General features: G+C 33.6%; 1 protein-coding gene across 1 annotated transcript; it reads right to left on the bottom strand.

Moving 5' to 3' along the window:
* Nucleotides 1-11,966: 11,966 nt before the first annotated feature.
* LOC108319209 (uncharacterized) lies at nt 11,967-14,301 on the bottom strand. Its single transcript, XM_017550257.2, has 2 exons — nt 14,093-14,301; nt 11,967-12,439 (listed from the first exon to the last, which is right to left on the bottom strand). Exons 1-2 carry the CDS (start codon nt 14,213-14,215, stop codon nt 12,164-12,166), a joined length of 399 nt encoding a protein of 132 aa, XP_017405746.1. The 5' UTR covers nt 14,216-14,301; the 3' UTR covers nt 11,967-12,163.
* Nucleotides 14,302-15,720: the final 1,419 nt, after the last annotated feature.

The raw sequence follows: 15,720 nt of genomic DNA, 5'->3' as shown, positions 1-15,720 counted from the left end.
ATCATTTACTTGTTCAATACACATGATCAAGGTTGTCTTGTTCTCCCTTTGTTGTCTTAAGTTCTTGAACCCAAAGCCTATTGTAACCTTATGTAGCCCATCCATGAACCTTAAAAAGCAATCCGAAAAATTTGTAATCCCTCTACCTTAAGCTAAGATGAGCATTCAAGTGGGGTACAAGAAAATGGTTCAAGTTTGGGGTATTTGAGGTGACATGAGAAAAATGACATTAAGAGCCAAAATGAAAAATGAAAAGAAAAAGGAAAAAGAACAAAAAAATCAGAAAATACTACAAAAAGGGAAAAAGAAGTAAGATTTGCTTACAATTGGTGGAAGTACGCGAGACTTTGTTATCTTGTGCTAAAATGAATGCTCTCTTAGTATTAGTTTTGCCTAGAAAAACCAAAGCTCCTTCTTAACCTAACCCTTGTAAAGCCTTGAATGTTCTTGTACTTCAAATTTATAGGTAAGTGTGTTCATTGTAAGGGAAATGAAAGGCAAAGTTCAATTGTGTGATATTGTGATGTTTGAGTGAGAGACACACATCCCCATACACCTGTGAAAGTGAGTGAAACAGTTTCTTTTCAGAGGAAGGGTTCCATGTTAGTTAAGAAAATACTTTTGCCATGTGTGTTGGTCCCTCATAGAACATAGCTGATGTTTAAATTCTGTAATTTTGTGAGTACCACCAGTGAAAGTTTCACCTCTTGTGACAAAAATCTAGTCAACATGATGAGCAAGCATGATTGAATTTTACTCTTGTTGAGTGATGAAGCATTAAAGTTGAGTTGTTTGTTCAAACCAGTTCATTTGTTTGCTTTTCTGCTTGAGGACAAGCAAGATTTCAAGTTTGGGGTTGTGATAACGATAATTTTTACCATTATCTTTGAACCAATTCTTGTACCAAATCTACCCTTTTTAAGCTTGAAACATGTTTAATCCTCCCTTTTTATCTAAGTTTGCGAATAAGTCTAGCTTAAGCGTTATATACAAGTTTTCATCATTAATTCCTCAAATTTGTAGGAGAATTGCAAGGTGTTAGAGAAGTACTGTATTTACCAAGAATGGGAGCAAGAAAAGGATTCAAAAGCAGGATCTGATGGAGCAGGAAAGGAAGTTCACGCCTAAGCGCCCAAGAAGAAGGAGGCAGGATACATTTTCTGCGCAAGCCTCGCGCCCGGGCGCGACCAAAAGGGCGCCTGGGCGCGACCATCTGCGCGAGCTCCGCGCCTGGGCGCGACCAAGAGGGCGCCCGGGCGCGACCATCTGCGCGAGCTCCGCGCTTGGGCGCGAGAAAGAGGGCGCCCGGGCGCGACCTTCTGCGAGAGCTTCGCGCCTGGGCGCGACTGAGGTGGGGCGCCCGGGCGCGACCTCTGCTGACCTGGAACCCTAGATCTATTTAAAGCATTCTGTAACTGAGGGTGTTGGGATCTTGGCGGCTGAAGCTTGGAACACCATTTTCGGACCTAAGGGAGCTGGTTTTGGGCAGTGGAAACTCTCCATCCTTCCTCCTTGGATCTCCATTCTTCCATTTTTCTCCATTGTAAGCTCAAGTTCTCCATGACTATGGAGAACTAATTTCAATTTGTTGGGGAATGATGTAGTTACGAAACTTTCATGTAAATGCACTTGAGTTTAATGAATTTAAGCTTCTTTCATTTGATTGTGAGTGTTTAATTTCCTTCTCTTAAAGCTTGTTGTGACTTGATCAACCATAGCATGATTATAAGATTTGCTAGATATTGGAAAGTATTGTGTGGATCTTGAACTGGAATTAACACCTATAGGAGATTGTATCTAGGAATGGAGCTTGATCCTTTAGTTGTCATAAACCTCTAATTGTAATGCAGATGAACTTTCTAGGTTACCAAGGAATTGGGACTGCAAAAGTGAGTCTAGGCTTTTTCTACCAAGGAATTGGGTCTAAGTATAGTAGGAAGGTTGACAAACGCAATCAATTGATGAAGTAGTAATGTGCATTTGCATGATAGCGTAGTAATTACAATCATTCTCCAACATCTCATCCATATTGTTTCATCATCCATTAACCATTTTCAATCTTTTAGCCTCTAAGACGTTCATTTTATCACATATTTATGAATGTAAATTTTATTACACTTGAATCATACCAAAATGATGTTATTCTTAGTCTAAGTTAGTTAACTTATTATACGGTTTTAAAGTATTACACGAGTCTCTTGGGAAACGATATCCGGTCTTACCGGTTTATTACTTAGAACGATTTGGTACACTTGCCAGAAAGTTAACAGTGACCCACCTCTCTTTCCTGGGAACTTCTTGGTGCTTTACTTCACAGTCTACCTGTACCGTACCAGTAGACAATACTATTCATAGTGAGAAGTGCATAAGCCGGTTCAAGAGTGAAACCATGACAGCAAAATTTGAGATAGAAAAGTTCAATGGAAATAATTTTTCTTTGTGGAAACTGAAGATAAGGGCAATTTTGAGAAAAGACAACTGTCTGGATGCAATTGAAGACAGACGTGCAGAAATTTCTGATGAAAAATGGAAAGAGATGGATGACAACGCGGTTGCCAATTTGCACCTAGCAATGGCAGATTCAGTTCTGTCTAGTATAGCAGAGAAGAAGACTGCAAAGGAGATTTGGGATACTCTCATTAAACTGTACGAGGTCAAGTCACTTCACACCAGAATTTTCTTAAAAAGAAAACTCTATACTCTTCGAATGAGTGAGTTCACGCCAGTGACGGAACACATCAACAATCTGAATACATTATTTGCTCAGCTCACCGCGTCAGATTTCAACATAGTAGAAAATGAACGTGCAGAGCTACTACTTCAGAGTTTACCAGATTCATATGATCAACTCATCATCAACATTACAAATAACAACATTGTTGGTCGTTTATCCTTTGATGATGTTGCTGGAGCTATTCTTGAAGAAGAATCTAGGCGAAAGAATAAGGAAGACAGGACAGAAAGTTCGAAGCAAGTAGAAGCTTTAACGATGATGAGAGGAAGATCAACGGAACGTGGCTCCAGTGGGAGTCAAAATCATGGTAGATCAAAGTCTCGAGGGAGAAAGAATTTTAAATGCTACAATTGTGGCATGAGGGGGCATCTGAAAAAAGATTGTTGGCACAAGAAGAGTGGAGGAAAGAACTTCGAAGCATCAAGTTCTCAAGGCTATGTTGCAAAAACTTCTGAAGATGGAGAAATCCTGTATAGTGAAGCAGAAGTTAGTTCTAAAGGCAGAAGACAACTTTCTGATGCCTGGATAGTAGACTCAGGCGCGACATGGCATATGACTTCACACCGAGATTGGTTTCACACTTATGAACCTGTCTCAGGAGGATCTGTGTTCATGGGGAATGATCATGCCTTAGAAATTGGAGGGATTCGTACCGTCAAAATCAAAATGTATGATGGTACAATACGCACTCTTCAAGGAGTTCGACATGTGAAGGGATTGAAGAAGAACCTCTTGTCTATTGGACAATTGGATGACCTTGGGTGCAAAATTCACATTGAAGGCGGAATCCTAAAAATGGTGAAAGGTAACCTCATTGTGATGAAAGCAGAGAAGATCGCAGTCAATCTATACATGTTGTTGGGAGATACGTTGCAAGAAGCAGATGCATCAGTTGCAACAACAAAAGAAGAAGAAGCAACGATGATGTGGCATTACAGACTTGGTCACATGTCAGAACGAGGCTTAAAAATTCTTGCTGATCATAATCTCCTGCCGGGGCTCAAAATAGTTAACTTACCGTTTTGTGAGCACTGTGTGACTAGTAAGCAACATAGATTGAAGTTTGCTAAAGTGACTGCTAGAAGCAAGCACATACTTGACTTAATCCATTCTGATGTATGGGAATCACCAGAAATATCCATGGGAGGAGCAAAGTATTTTGTATCATTCATTGATGATTATTCCCGGAGATTATGGGTGTACCCAATCAAGAAGAAGTCAGATGTGTTTCCAGTATTCAAGGAATTCAAAGCACAGGTGGAACTTGAAACTGGAAAAATGATCAAATGCTTGAGGACAGATAATGGAGGAGAATATACTGATGGTGATTTTATGGCATTCTGCAAGCAAGAAGGTATTAAGAGGCAATTTACAGTTGCTCATACACCTCAACAGAATGGTGTAGCAGAGCGGATGAATAGAACTCTTCTAGAAAGGACAAGGGCCATGTTGAAAACTACAGGATTAGCCAAGTCCTTCTGGGCAGAAGCAGTCAAAACTGCTTGCTATTTGATAAATCGCTCACCATCAACAGCAATTGGTGTAAAGACACCAATGGAAATGTGGAAAGGAAAACCAGCTGATTACTCTTCTCTGCATGTATTTGGTTGTCCTGTGTACGTGATGTACAACTCCCAAGAAAGAACAAAGTTGGACCCAAAATCCAGGAAATGTATATTCTTGGGTTATGCTGACAATGTTAAGGGGTATCGCTTGTGGGATCCCACTGCCCACAAGATTATTGTTAGCAGAGATGTAGTTTTTGCAGAAAAATTGCAAAGTGAGCAGAAAAATGTCAGCACACCAATAGACATTACTTCAGTACAGATAGAGGAAAAGTCAAAAGATAATGATTCCTCTGAAGCAGAACCAGAGCACGATGAACAAGAACCAAATGAGGTCAATCATGAAGATGCTCGACGAACAACACGTCTGATGAAGAAACCATCTTGGCACTCAGACTATGTTATGGCAAACCATGATGCGTACTGTCTCTTAACTGAAGAAGGAGAACCTTCAACCTTTCAAGCAGCGTTGAGGAGTTCAGATGTTTCTCAATGGATGACAGCAATGCATGAAGAAATAGAAGCCTTACATAGGAACAAGACATGGGAACTTGTTGAACTTCCAAAAGGTCGAAAAGCAATTGGAAACAAATGGGTATACAAAATCAAACGAGATGGCAATGAACAAGTGGAGCGATATCGTGCAAGACTGGTGGTCAAAGGATATGCTTAGAAAGAAGGTCTTGATTTTAACGAGATATTCTCACCAGTTGTTAGACTTAACACTATCAGAATAGTGCTGGCAATGTGTGCTGTAGATGATTTACATCTGGAACAGTTAGATGTAAAGACTGCTTTTCTTCATGGAGAACTTGAAGAAGAAATATATATGCTCCAACCAGAAGGTTTTGAAGAACAAGGCAAAGAAAACTTGGTTTGTAGGTTGACCAAATCTCTGTACGGTTTAAAGCAGGCGCCAAGGTGTTGGTATAAGAGATTTGATTCTTTCATTATTAGCCTCAGATACAACAGATTAAGTTCAGACCATTGTACGTACTACAAGAGGTTTGAGGATAATGATTTCATCATTTTGCTGTTGTACGTGGATGATATGTTGGTGGTAGGCTCCAACAAAGTTCGAGTCCAAGAATTGAAGGCACAATTGGCTAGGGAATTTGATATGAAGGACTTGGGACCTGCAAACAAGATTTTAGGGATGCAAATTCACCGAGACAGAAAAACCAGGAAGATTTGGCTTTCACAAAAGAATTATTTTCGAAAGGTCTTGCGGCGCTTCAACATGCAAGATTGCAAGCCAACTTCTACCCCACTTCCTGTTAATTATAAATTATCCTCAAGTATGTGTCCTAGCAATGAAGCAGAGAGGATGGAAATGTCTCGAGTTCCGTATGCATCAGCAGTGGGAAGCCTAATGTATGCCATGATTTGTACAAGACCAGACATTGCACATGCAGTGGGAGCGGTTAGTAGATTTATGGCAAATCCTGGTGAAGAGCATTGGAATGCTGTTAAGAGGGTCCTTAGATACATCAAAGGAACCTCAGATGTTGCGTTATGTTTTGGAGGATCAGAATTTATTGTCAGAGGTTATGTTGACTCAGATTATGCAGGTGATCTTGATAAAAGAAAATCTACTACAGACTATGTGTTTAAACTTGCAGGAGGGGTGGTAAGCTGGTTATCTAAACTACAAACTGTTGTAGCTCTATCCACCACAGAAGCTGAATACATGGCAGCTACTCAAGCATGCAAAGAAGCAATCTGGATTCAAAGGTTATTGGAAGAACTCGGGCACAAGCAAAACAAAATTACTGTATATTGTGACAGTCAGAGTGCTTTGCACATTGCAAGAAATCCAGCCTTTCATTCCAGGACAAAGCATATAGGGGTTCAATATCATTTTGTCCGAGAAGTAGTAGAGAAAGGAGATGTAGATTTGGAAAAGATCTGTACCAAAGATAACCTAGCAGATGTAATGACAAAGGCGGTCAATACTGACAAGTTTGTATGGAGTAGATCCTCTTATGGTCTATCAGCAACGTAGCATGAAACTGACAAGGAAGACAAAGTATTGTGAAGACATGATTGATTCAATCAAATCTTCAAGTGGGAGAATTGTTAGAAGTTTGTCTTAAGAAGTCCCACATCTAAAGTGGGCAAAGACTTCCCTCCCTCATTTGCATATAAATAGAGGTGATGCACCAAATTACTTGTATCCTCCTTACTCTAAAGAGAGGGTGTTGTAATCTCTTCTATCTAGTAAATATTTTTCTTGACTTTGCCCTTGGTCTTGTGTTAGTTATAAATTTTCTCATCTTTAATTTTAGTTGTGTGTGCTTGTGTTGTATGACTGATACCCAACAATAACAGCAAACACAACTCCAAGTAAGAACTTTATCCTTCTCTGCAACTCTTTGACATTATTTTCCAGATCAAATATCCTGTTGCTTTGTCTCACAATTGTACCATCTCTATCATCAGCATTGTCCTCAGAACACCACTTGAAAATATTACATGACATCCCACTTGATATCCCACCCTATTATTCACCAAGAACACAAAAATTTTAAAACAAATAAAATCCAAAACACATGGAAGTGGACAGTACGCTATTCAAAACACCTTGTAATGGCGACATCCCCAAAATTTCCTCCCAGCATTCCTTGAAGTTCTACCAACTTTCATTACAGCAATATCACCACAGTGGCAAATAGGGGTTATCCCAACTCCCCTGGAAACAACACCGTGTGAGGATTGCGAAAATCCTTTGGAGCTTGCCTTCGAACAGGAAGAACAACTCTGTGATGAATTCATCCCTAACCCTAAACCTCTGCTTTTAAATTTCAGAACCCTAACTTTGCTGAAACCTCCTGCTTTTAGATTTCAGAACCCTAACTTTGCTTTTCAATTTGGGTAAAACAGCCATGAATCCTCTGCTCTCAGGATGAATCACCAATTCACAGTGCCACGTCAACAAAAAAATGTACAGCTCATCAGTTTTCTTCCAGCTGGGCAGCTGTGCCGTTAGTTTTTTAACGCCGTAACCAAAAAGGACTAACTTGCACCGTTTTTGCGAAAAGTGGGATCTTAGTGAACTTTTGAAAGAAAGTAGGACCAATTTGAACAGACCCTACGAAAAGTGGGACCAAAATAGGAATTAAACCTTTATAATTTTCTTGTAGTTGTTTTATCACTAGTGTAAAATAGGCTTTTTATAGCTACTGTTTATACCTGTTCAAATTTATCAGGTATAAAAAATGATGTAATGGTAATATCGTAAATAAAATAAATTCTTTTACACCGATTATATTGAAAATTGGTATAAATAATACTTCTACACCGGTTAGAATAAAAATAGGTATAAAAGTTCATTATTTATAACGACTACAACTTTAAACCGGTGTGGAATATTTAATATTCTGCCGGCGTTTTCCCTCTTCACTTCCTCTCCCCGCGTCTTCACTTTCACGCTGCACTTCTTCTCCTTTGCTTCTAAATCGCCAAATCAATCGTGAAAACCCTTATCCTACTGGACTGCAACTTCTCTCTTTTGCTATATTTGGGAGATTAGGGTTCCGTGACTCATCTAGATGCGATTGATGCTGAAATTGCGGCCATTCTCGATGAGGCTCGAACATCATACGCCACCCACAACCGAAAGCTCATGTCACTCCTCCGAGCCAAATCCTCTTCTTTGGTCTTCTTTACCGCCTTCTTCAGAACCCTAACTCCTCTCATTGATTTCTAGAGGCGCCTTGCCTCTGTTGAACGCGTCGTCTCCTTCGTCCATGCCCTTGCTGCCTCCGCCTCCGATGAGTTCCTCGATTGCTTCCTCAAGTTCCTCCTAGCTGCCGCTACGACATCCAACAAAACAACCAGATTCCGAGCGTGCCAGATCGTCTTCGAGGTAACTGATTCTCACAATTTCCAAGCACTATTTAATTGAGTTTTCTGAACATTACAGAATTTTATATATATCAGTCACTGAAGGGATAGTTTTATGAAGTCTGATACTGAGGTGAAAAATGCTTACAATTTCAAGATTTATGATTGCACGGAAGATTGTTAAAATTAGAGCTAATATCTCGGATTTGTTGAATTTTAGATAATATTGCGGCTTCTAGATGACGCAGAAGTGAGCAATGAGATATGGGATTAGGTGATTGAGTGGATGATGGTGAGGGTACGAGACAAGATCCCTGTGGTGCGTAGTTTTCCCCTCATGTCATTAGCTAATGAGTGTGCCAAATGCCATGGACTAAAAATTGGGAAGGCAGTTGATGATGATGATGATGTGGGGAACTACTTTGTGCTTGCAATGGTGTTTCCTGCTAGTAAGGTTTGTCGTGTTACTATTTTTTTTTTCATAAAATTGTTTCTTACGAGCTATATTTATAGGAGACCCTCTTTTATATCTAAGTGTCTGTATGTATTTATATTTATAATAACTATGCGGCATCTATCCTTACCAAACTTGACCATATATGTAGTTGCATTTGCCTATAATTAGCTGTTATAACACTGCATAAGGAGGCTTATGCTATATGATTGTATTTGTATGGTCTATTGGCTTACTTACTGGATGGCTGGATTATTATTAAGTGACATGCTCATATGTTAGTTGTGAATTTTCGGCAGAATTCTTCAATGTATGAGGAGTTTGAGTGAATAACTTTATTAAGCACTTAGGTAGCTCTTATCACATTAGAGATTATCTCAAATTTGACTGTAAAAACAATTAAAGAAGCAAGTTAGAGATAACTTGTGTTGATAAACTTCGCCAAAAAGCTTATTTAAATAAGCTAAAAGGTGCTTATAAGGGTAGAGGCCCACATAATATTTGTGGAAGCTCTTACAAATACCTCCTAACATGTGTTGAAATTTTATTCTTTTGTCCATAATAAATTCAGTGCTAATCTGCAGTTATAGAAATTAGATGTAAATGCTACAAAGATAGTTTGGGTTCCAGAACTTTTGTTTCATTTTTACCAAAGCCTTTAGACTTAACCCGTAGAAACTATCTGAAAGTGGAACATTTGGATTTACTAATTTATTACTCAAAAATGTTTGGTGGGGAGAGAGGGAGGAATTGGAATGAAAATGTACAAGGAAAAAGTTGAAAAATCCGAAGTCCAAACTTGGCGAGTTATTTTGAGAAGTTTCAGATTTGATTTCTATTGTTTTTAATTCTGTATGTTGGCTATATCTTGATTTTATTAATAGCATATCAATCCCACAATCTCAGGCATTTGTTTCCTAGAATAGGCAGTGCTTGTTTCCAAATTTATCCAATTACATATGTATATCATATGTATGTAATGAGACTATAAATTATTTTCTTCTAAACTTGAGAAAACTTTCTTATCTTGAATGGTAGTAAGCTGGGTTGAAAATAGGATCAGTAAAACCATATGGATTTTAGTTTTACCAGTTTCCCTATATTTCAAGCTCTCATTGTACTGTCTATGTTCATATTTTCATTTTATTTCTGTTGACATATTTTCTAATGCTAAAAAATGGAATTTATTTCTGACTTGCTAGAAAGTTCTGTTTAATCTTGTTGAAAGGATGTTCTAATTAGCTTATATCATTGTTCCTAGATGACAATTGATGAGGTGAAGCGCACTGCACAACAAATGAACAGAGCATTAAAGGATCATGCCAGGTTATATTCTCTGTCTTGCTCTATTATGTATGTGAGACACAGGGAAGAAACTGTTCTATCACTCATTTATAGGTGCTGATTGGATCCTCTTAGAACTAACGATGTACAAATATTCATTCACTATTATAATTAGTACTTTTAACTACCTAAAATACTTTTTTTTTCTGGGGTAAATAAGTTCCACATTGTTAATTTCTTTATGATTCTTTTGTACTATTCATGCACATAAAAAGATTAAACAAGATATTTTCTGGTGACAGGATCAAATTAAGGTAGCAATAATTTGACTTTGAGGGGTGGCCACTCACTGTGAGTAATTCTGTTTAATTTGTTTTTTTATGTGAATTAATATTACCTATCCTAGTGAAGGCCATATTATGTCCTGTTGAATGTGATATCATATTTTGACAATTATTTTCTATTAAAATCACATGATTATAAATTTATGTCCCTGAATTTGACCGACTTGATTTTTGTACCATACAAAGAGTAGTAAATAGGTTCCTAACATGATTATTTGAATGCACCTTCAGGTTTAAAAAAAACAAATTGGTAACTTATTATTAAGCCATTAATATTATAATTAAGATATTAAGCCATTAATATTATAATTTGATTCAAAGTATTCATTGTGTAGATATTTGATGACATATTTTCAATGGAGCAACATGTCATAAAGGATGTTCGGGAGCAGTGGACTGCATTTTTTAACCATTTGTAAATGATTAGATGTTTCAATATTACATTTTGAATTTAGGAACTATTTTATGTGTAACTATATTAAGTAACTATGTTAGGTAAATATATTTATGAACTTTGTTAGGTAAATATTACATTTTGATGTGTTAGTAATTGAAATAATATTGATTATTTTACTTGTTATTGATTATTTAAACTGTATTCTGTGATTGAATTTTATGCAGGTCTGAATATGGATAGTAGTTTATACAAATAAAATATTTTTAAAAAAACGTCACTTTTTACACTGGTTAAATCTATATCAGATATAAAAAGTCTTGTTTTTTCACACTGGTTGTAGTACCAACAGATATAAAAGTGAGATTTTTATACCTATTATAGCATCAGCAGGTATAAAGAAAAGTTTTTTTCTCTGGTGTAAATATCAGACTTTTATACCTATTATAAACAAAACAGGCATAAAAGTAAAACTTTCTACACCGATTCTAAAGTAGGTATTAAAAATCGAAAACTTTCTATATCCCTTTTTCTATACCTACCAAAAAATAGATATAAAAAACCTTTTTTAAGAGGTATAAAAAACCTTTTTTGCACTAGTGTATATAGGAAATCTTTTTTAAAAAGAAAAACTATGATCCACATATGGTTTGTATATATTTTATTATTATATTTATTATTTTGTAATTGTTTTATATAAAAATTTTTAAAAAAAACCTCATTTAATTATATATGATTTTTTATATATTTTATTATTATAATTATTATTTTGGATAAATATATGAATTTAACTGTTTTGGTTTTTCAATTTTATAGTATTTTATTTAGTAATTTTATAATGATATGTTACAATGAAACTCCAACTAAATATTGATAAAATTATTATTTCTAACAATATTTATACATATTCTTCATTGATTAAATTAAATTTTCATCTTCAAATTGCTTTTAATATTTCTCTCTTAATTCATGTATCCTTACATTATATTCCGTTCTTAAATTATATATATTTATTTTGTCTTGCATTCGTGAATATTATATTATAATTTGCTGCAAAATTTCAATTATCATATAATAATCAATAATAAACACTTTACGTACTTATATCATATAAAATATCTTTCTAAAAATCGTGAATATTATATTTATTACATAATAAACATTTTAAATGCTTTTTAACAAAAATAATATTTAACGAAACTTTTATAAACAATAAACATTAAATAAGTATATATTTAATTTAAAAATAACACAAAAATAGTTTTTTACCCTCCTATTTAAAAGTATCTTATCTAGGAGAATTGTTTATAACTTTTATCCTAAGGTAATTTGTAACAAACTAAAATCATAAAAAGGTGAAATTGAATTCTCTTAAAACATGTTCAAAAGAAAAACACAGTTCAATAATATTCAATATGCCAAAGGTAAGAGAATAAATTAGTACCAAAACAATCCAACAATAATAGCCTCCACCCTTTATAGAAGAACATATACCAAAACCACTTTCCCACTGTTCCTCCCAAAACACAAAATGCAATTTCATCAAACACCTTCTAAATTTTCATCTTCTTTGGTGCTGATTGAAGGCTCTTTTTCAGAAACTTTTTTAGGGTATTTAATGGCATTCAGTTCAACCTTTCTCAAAGCAGCTTTGCCAAGATCAACACCACACATGTCAGAGAGCCTCACAAGATAAAGCAACACATCTGAAAGTTCTTCTCCAAGATGAACCTTTTCTTCTTCTTTCCAATCTGGAAGACCCTTTGGAACCTCTCCTTTCCATTGAAATATCTCACACAATTCTCCCATTTCACCCACCTGGGGAATCATTACAAAGTCAATCAATAAGATAAAATTGAACTTACCCTTTTTTGGAGCAAGGCAAACTTTGAAATTTCAACTTAAAAATCAAATTTTTATTTTTATTTGGTTCCCTTTCAATGAGGTGATCAAAGAAAGAAAAACACTAAATAAATAAAGACTTTAATACAGTTTTGGCCTACCATTATGTTGAATCCATAATTTTAATTTTGTTTAATTTTAAAATTCAATATGTTTTTTAAAAAAATCCACAATTTCAATCTATCTCTAAATTTTGTTAATATATTTCATTTTCTTGGTTCAATTATGTTATAATCTAAAACACCATAAAAATGGTTTAAGAAATTATAATGTAAGAAATAAATATATAAAAATATTGTGGGATTAACTAAAATTACAGATTTTTTAAAATTAAAATTGAAATGTCTCAAACTTGAAATAACAGCTTCAATATACATGAGAGTCCGAATTTCATTTATATATTAGAAAAGCATATTTATTCATTTTTTTTCCTTTTTTGCCTAATATTCCATTAGTCTTTTTGACACATTAATGTACCATGTGTGAAGAATGGCATGGAATATATTGTGTGGGTTTCATCTTAGAAGTTATCAATGTGATAACAGCTTGCAAAGTGTGATTTTACTAATCTTGGCAAATATAAAAGAATTCTTTTAAAAAGAGGAAAGAAAACATATTTTATTTTATTCAGTTAAAATAGAAAAAAAAATGATTATTTTAATAGTATAATAAATCTTTTGAATTTAAAATTCAAACTTCTATCACCATCTTTCTACTATGTAAAGTCTCAGAGTAAAAGAAAAAATTCCATGCCACAACCAATTTAATAAATCTTTTTAACCTGGAATATATGCACCCTATTCATAAATGAAAAAAAAAATTAAATTGACAATGAGATTAAAAGGTGCAAACTTTATCAAAATACAATGTTTTCAAATTAAAATGCATAAATAAAGATCACAAACATGATCAACATGCAAACACCCAAGATGAAGAATAAAAGAGATTAAAAGAAACCAACTTTAAGAAAAAAAAATTCAGTGGTTCAAAATGCAAACGCCCATGGTAAAGAACAAATGAGATTAAGAGGATCTAATTTAAAATAAAAACAGAAATTTTTCCAAATGCTTAACTTATGATCATAAACATTCTTTGGTGGGTCAAATATTCAAACACCCATGATAAAAAAAAAGCACAAGATAAAAGGAACCAACTTTAAAGAGAAAAAAAAAATCAAAGTTCCGAAATGCATGAATGAAGCTATAACAAACAACCTAAGCTAAATCAATGTTCAAACACCCATGATGGAGAAAAAAAAACATTAAAGGGAACCAACTTCAAGAAAATTTCAGTGTTCTCAACCCAAATGCATAAATGAGGAAAACAAAAATCCTCAATACTCAAACACCCATGATAAATAACAAAACAACACAAATTTGATAGAAACACAGTGAAATCCTCAAGAAAATAACATTAAAAAAGTAAAAATTTTGGGATGAGCTTCTTGAAAAATAACACAAAAGTTGACATGGGTTGGTTGAAAAAGAAGAGAAAGAAACAGTGTTCATGCAAGGTGAAATGACAAGCAGCATGAAAGCACATTTTTTTTGTTGAGAAAGAGAAGCATACCAAAGCCAAAAGGAGGTTCCTTGGGCTATGAAACTGCTCCCAATCCCTCTCCTTTGCAAACTCACTCATAATCTCCTTAAGCTGATCAAGAGAAACAGCTGCTTTTTCAGAAACCCCAGTCATGTTTTCAGAGCAGAGAGAATGAAAATGATGATGAGAACAGAGAGAGAGAGAGATGAGAATGAAGAAATGAAAACAGCTAGCACCTCATTATATAAGAAACAGAAGACAAGAAAATGAGTGTGGAAAGCTTTTGTTTTTCTCGGAAAGAGTATTGAAGCAATTGAGGTGGATGTTGCAGCAGTGTCATTTTCGGGAATTGATGGACTTTTTTGTTTCTTTTTTTTTTTGAAATTCGTACAAAAAGAGAGAGTGAAACCCGTGGGGTGGACCCCTTTTTCTCTCCTTTTTGTAGAAATAGGTAAATTAATTATTTCTTTTTGTTTTATCATTTTAAGAAATATATAAAAGAAATTCAACCTTAATTAATGAATTACGAATAAGTTAGTATAACATATCATTTTATTATTTTTAATCTAAAAACTGAAGATAATATAATCATTCTATCTAGAGTAATTGATACAACGACACACCTTTACCTTTATATCATACATATTATAAAAATAAAATGGTAAAAATATGTAAATTTTTGTATTATTTCAATAAAGAAAGAATGAAAAGTAAATAAAAGTAGTGTAAATGTAGGTGTGAAAATATTCTTTACTCTTCTATTTATATATTATATTACACAAAGCGTCTAATTTATTTTGAATTCTTAAGTGTTTTTATATTAGAATATTTTAATCTGCATGAAGTTGTTTGATATTTAATTATTTATTTAGTTTAATGTTTAATTATTTATTTGGTATTTATAGTTATACAAACTCTTTTTATAATTTTTGTTAGAAACCTGTTTTCTTAATTTATATATACATGTATGTCACTTTTAATTTTTTATAACATATATAAGGATTAAGATCACTTCTCACTTCTTAACTTAAGAACATAAAAACCAGAGAGAAAAATAAATATAAAAAAATATTTTTTTCGTAAATTTAAATTATGAGACTTGGTATAAATTAAGTTTAATTCAAAAAATGTTGTTATATATATATATATATATATATATATATATATATATATATTAATATTTAGAAATAATTACTAAAAAATGGTCAAAATATGTTCTAAAATATTAAATGTTATACATTTATAGTTAAAAGAGATTACTTTAAAAAAAATGTTAATTCATTAATCTTACCATTTAATGCTCTATTTTTTTCCTTTAATATTTTAGATCATTTAATATGATTTATTTTTTACTTTAATATTTTGGTTCATTTAATATGCTTTAATTTTCTCCTTTAATATTTTCTTTTAATGAAGATATAAAAGTATTCAATAAGCATTAATTTATTAGTTTTAATATGTATATAACTAACGTTTTATCTTTGAAGAAGTTACATGCGTATTCATTAACTGTTATGAATTATTAATTCCCACTAACTTTTTAAGGTTGATTTTGCAGAAATAAAAAATAGTTGTATAATTATTTATTTTACTTTTTTTTATCTAATACCAAAATTGTATATGTGAGTTATTTAAAAATAAAAAATACATAAAAATAT

Source organism: Vigna angularis, chromosome 9 (assembly GCF_016808095.1).
Source record: "Vigna angularis cultivar LongXiaoDou No.4 chromosome 9, ASM1680809v1, whole genome shotgun sequence".
Lineage (NCBI taxonomy): Eukaryota > Viridiplantae > Streptophyta > Magnoliopsida > Fabales > Fabaceae > Vigna > Vigna angularis.
This window is presented reverse-complemented; position numbering and strand designations above follow the sequence as displayed.

What these genes read in the sequence shown, in the direction of transcription:
- LOC108319209 (XM_017550257.2), bottom strand. Translation starts at nt 14,215, where the DNA reads ATGACTGGGGTTTCTGAAAAAGCAGCTGTTTCTCTTGATCAGCTTAAG. An exon ending in GGAACCTCCTTTTGGCTTTG is followed by an intron (nt 12,440 to 14,092) that starts GTATGCTTCTCT and finishes ATGATTCCCCAG; the next exon opens with GTGGGTGAAATGGGAGAATT.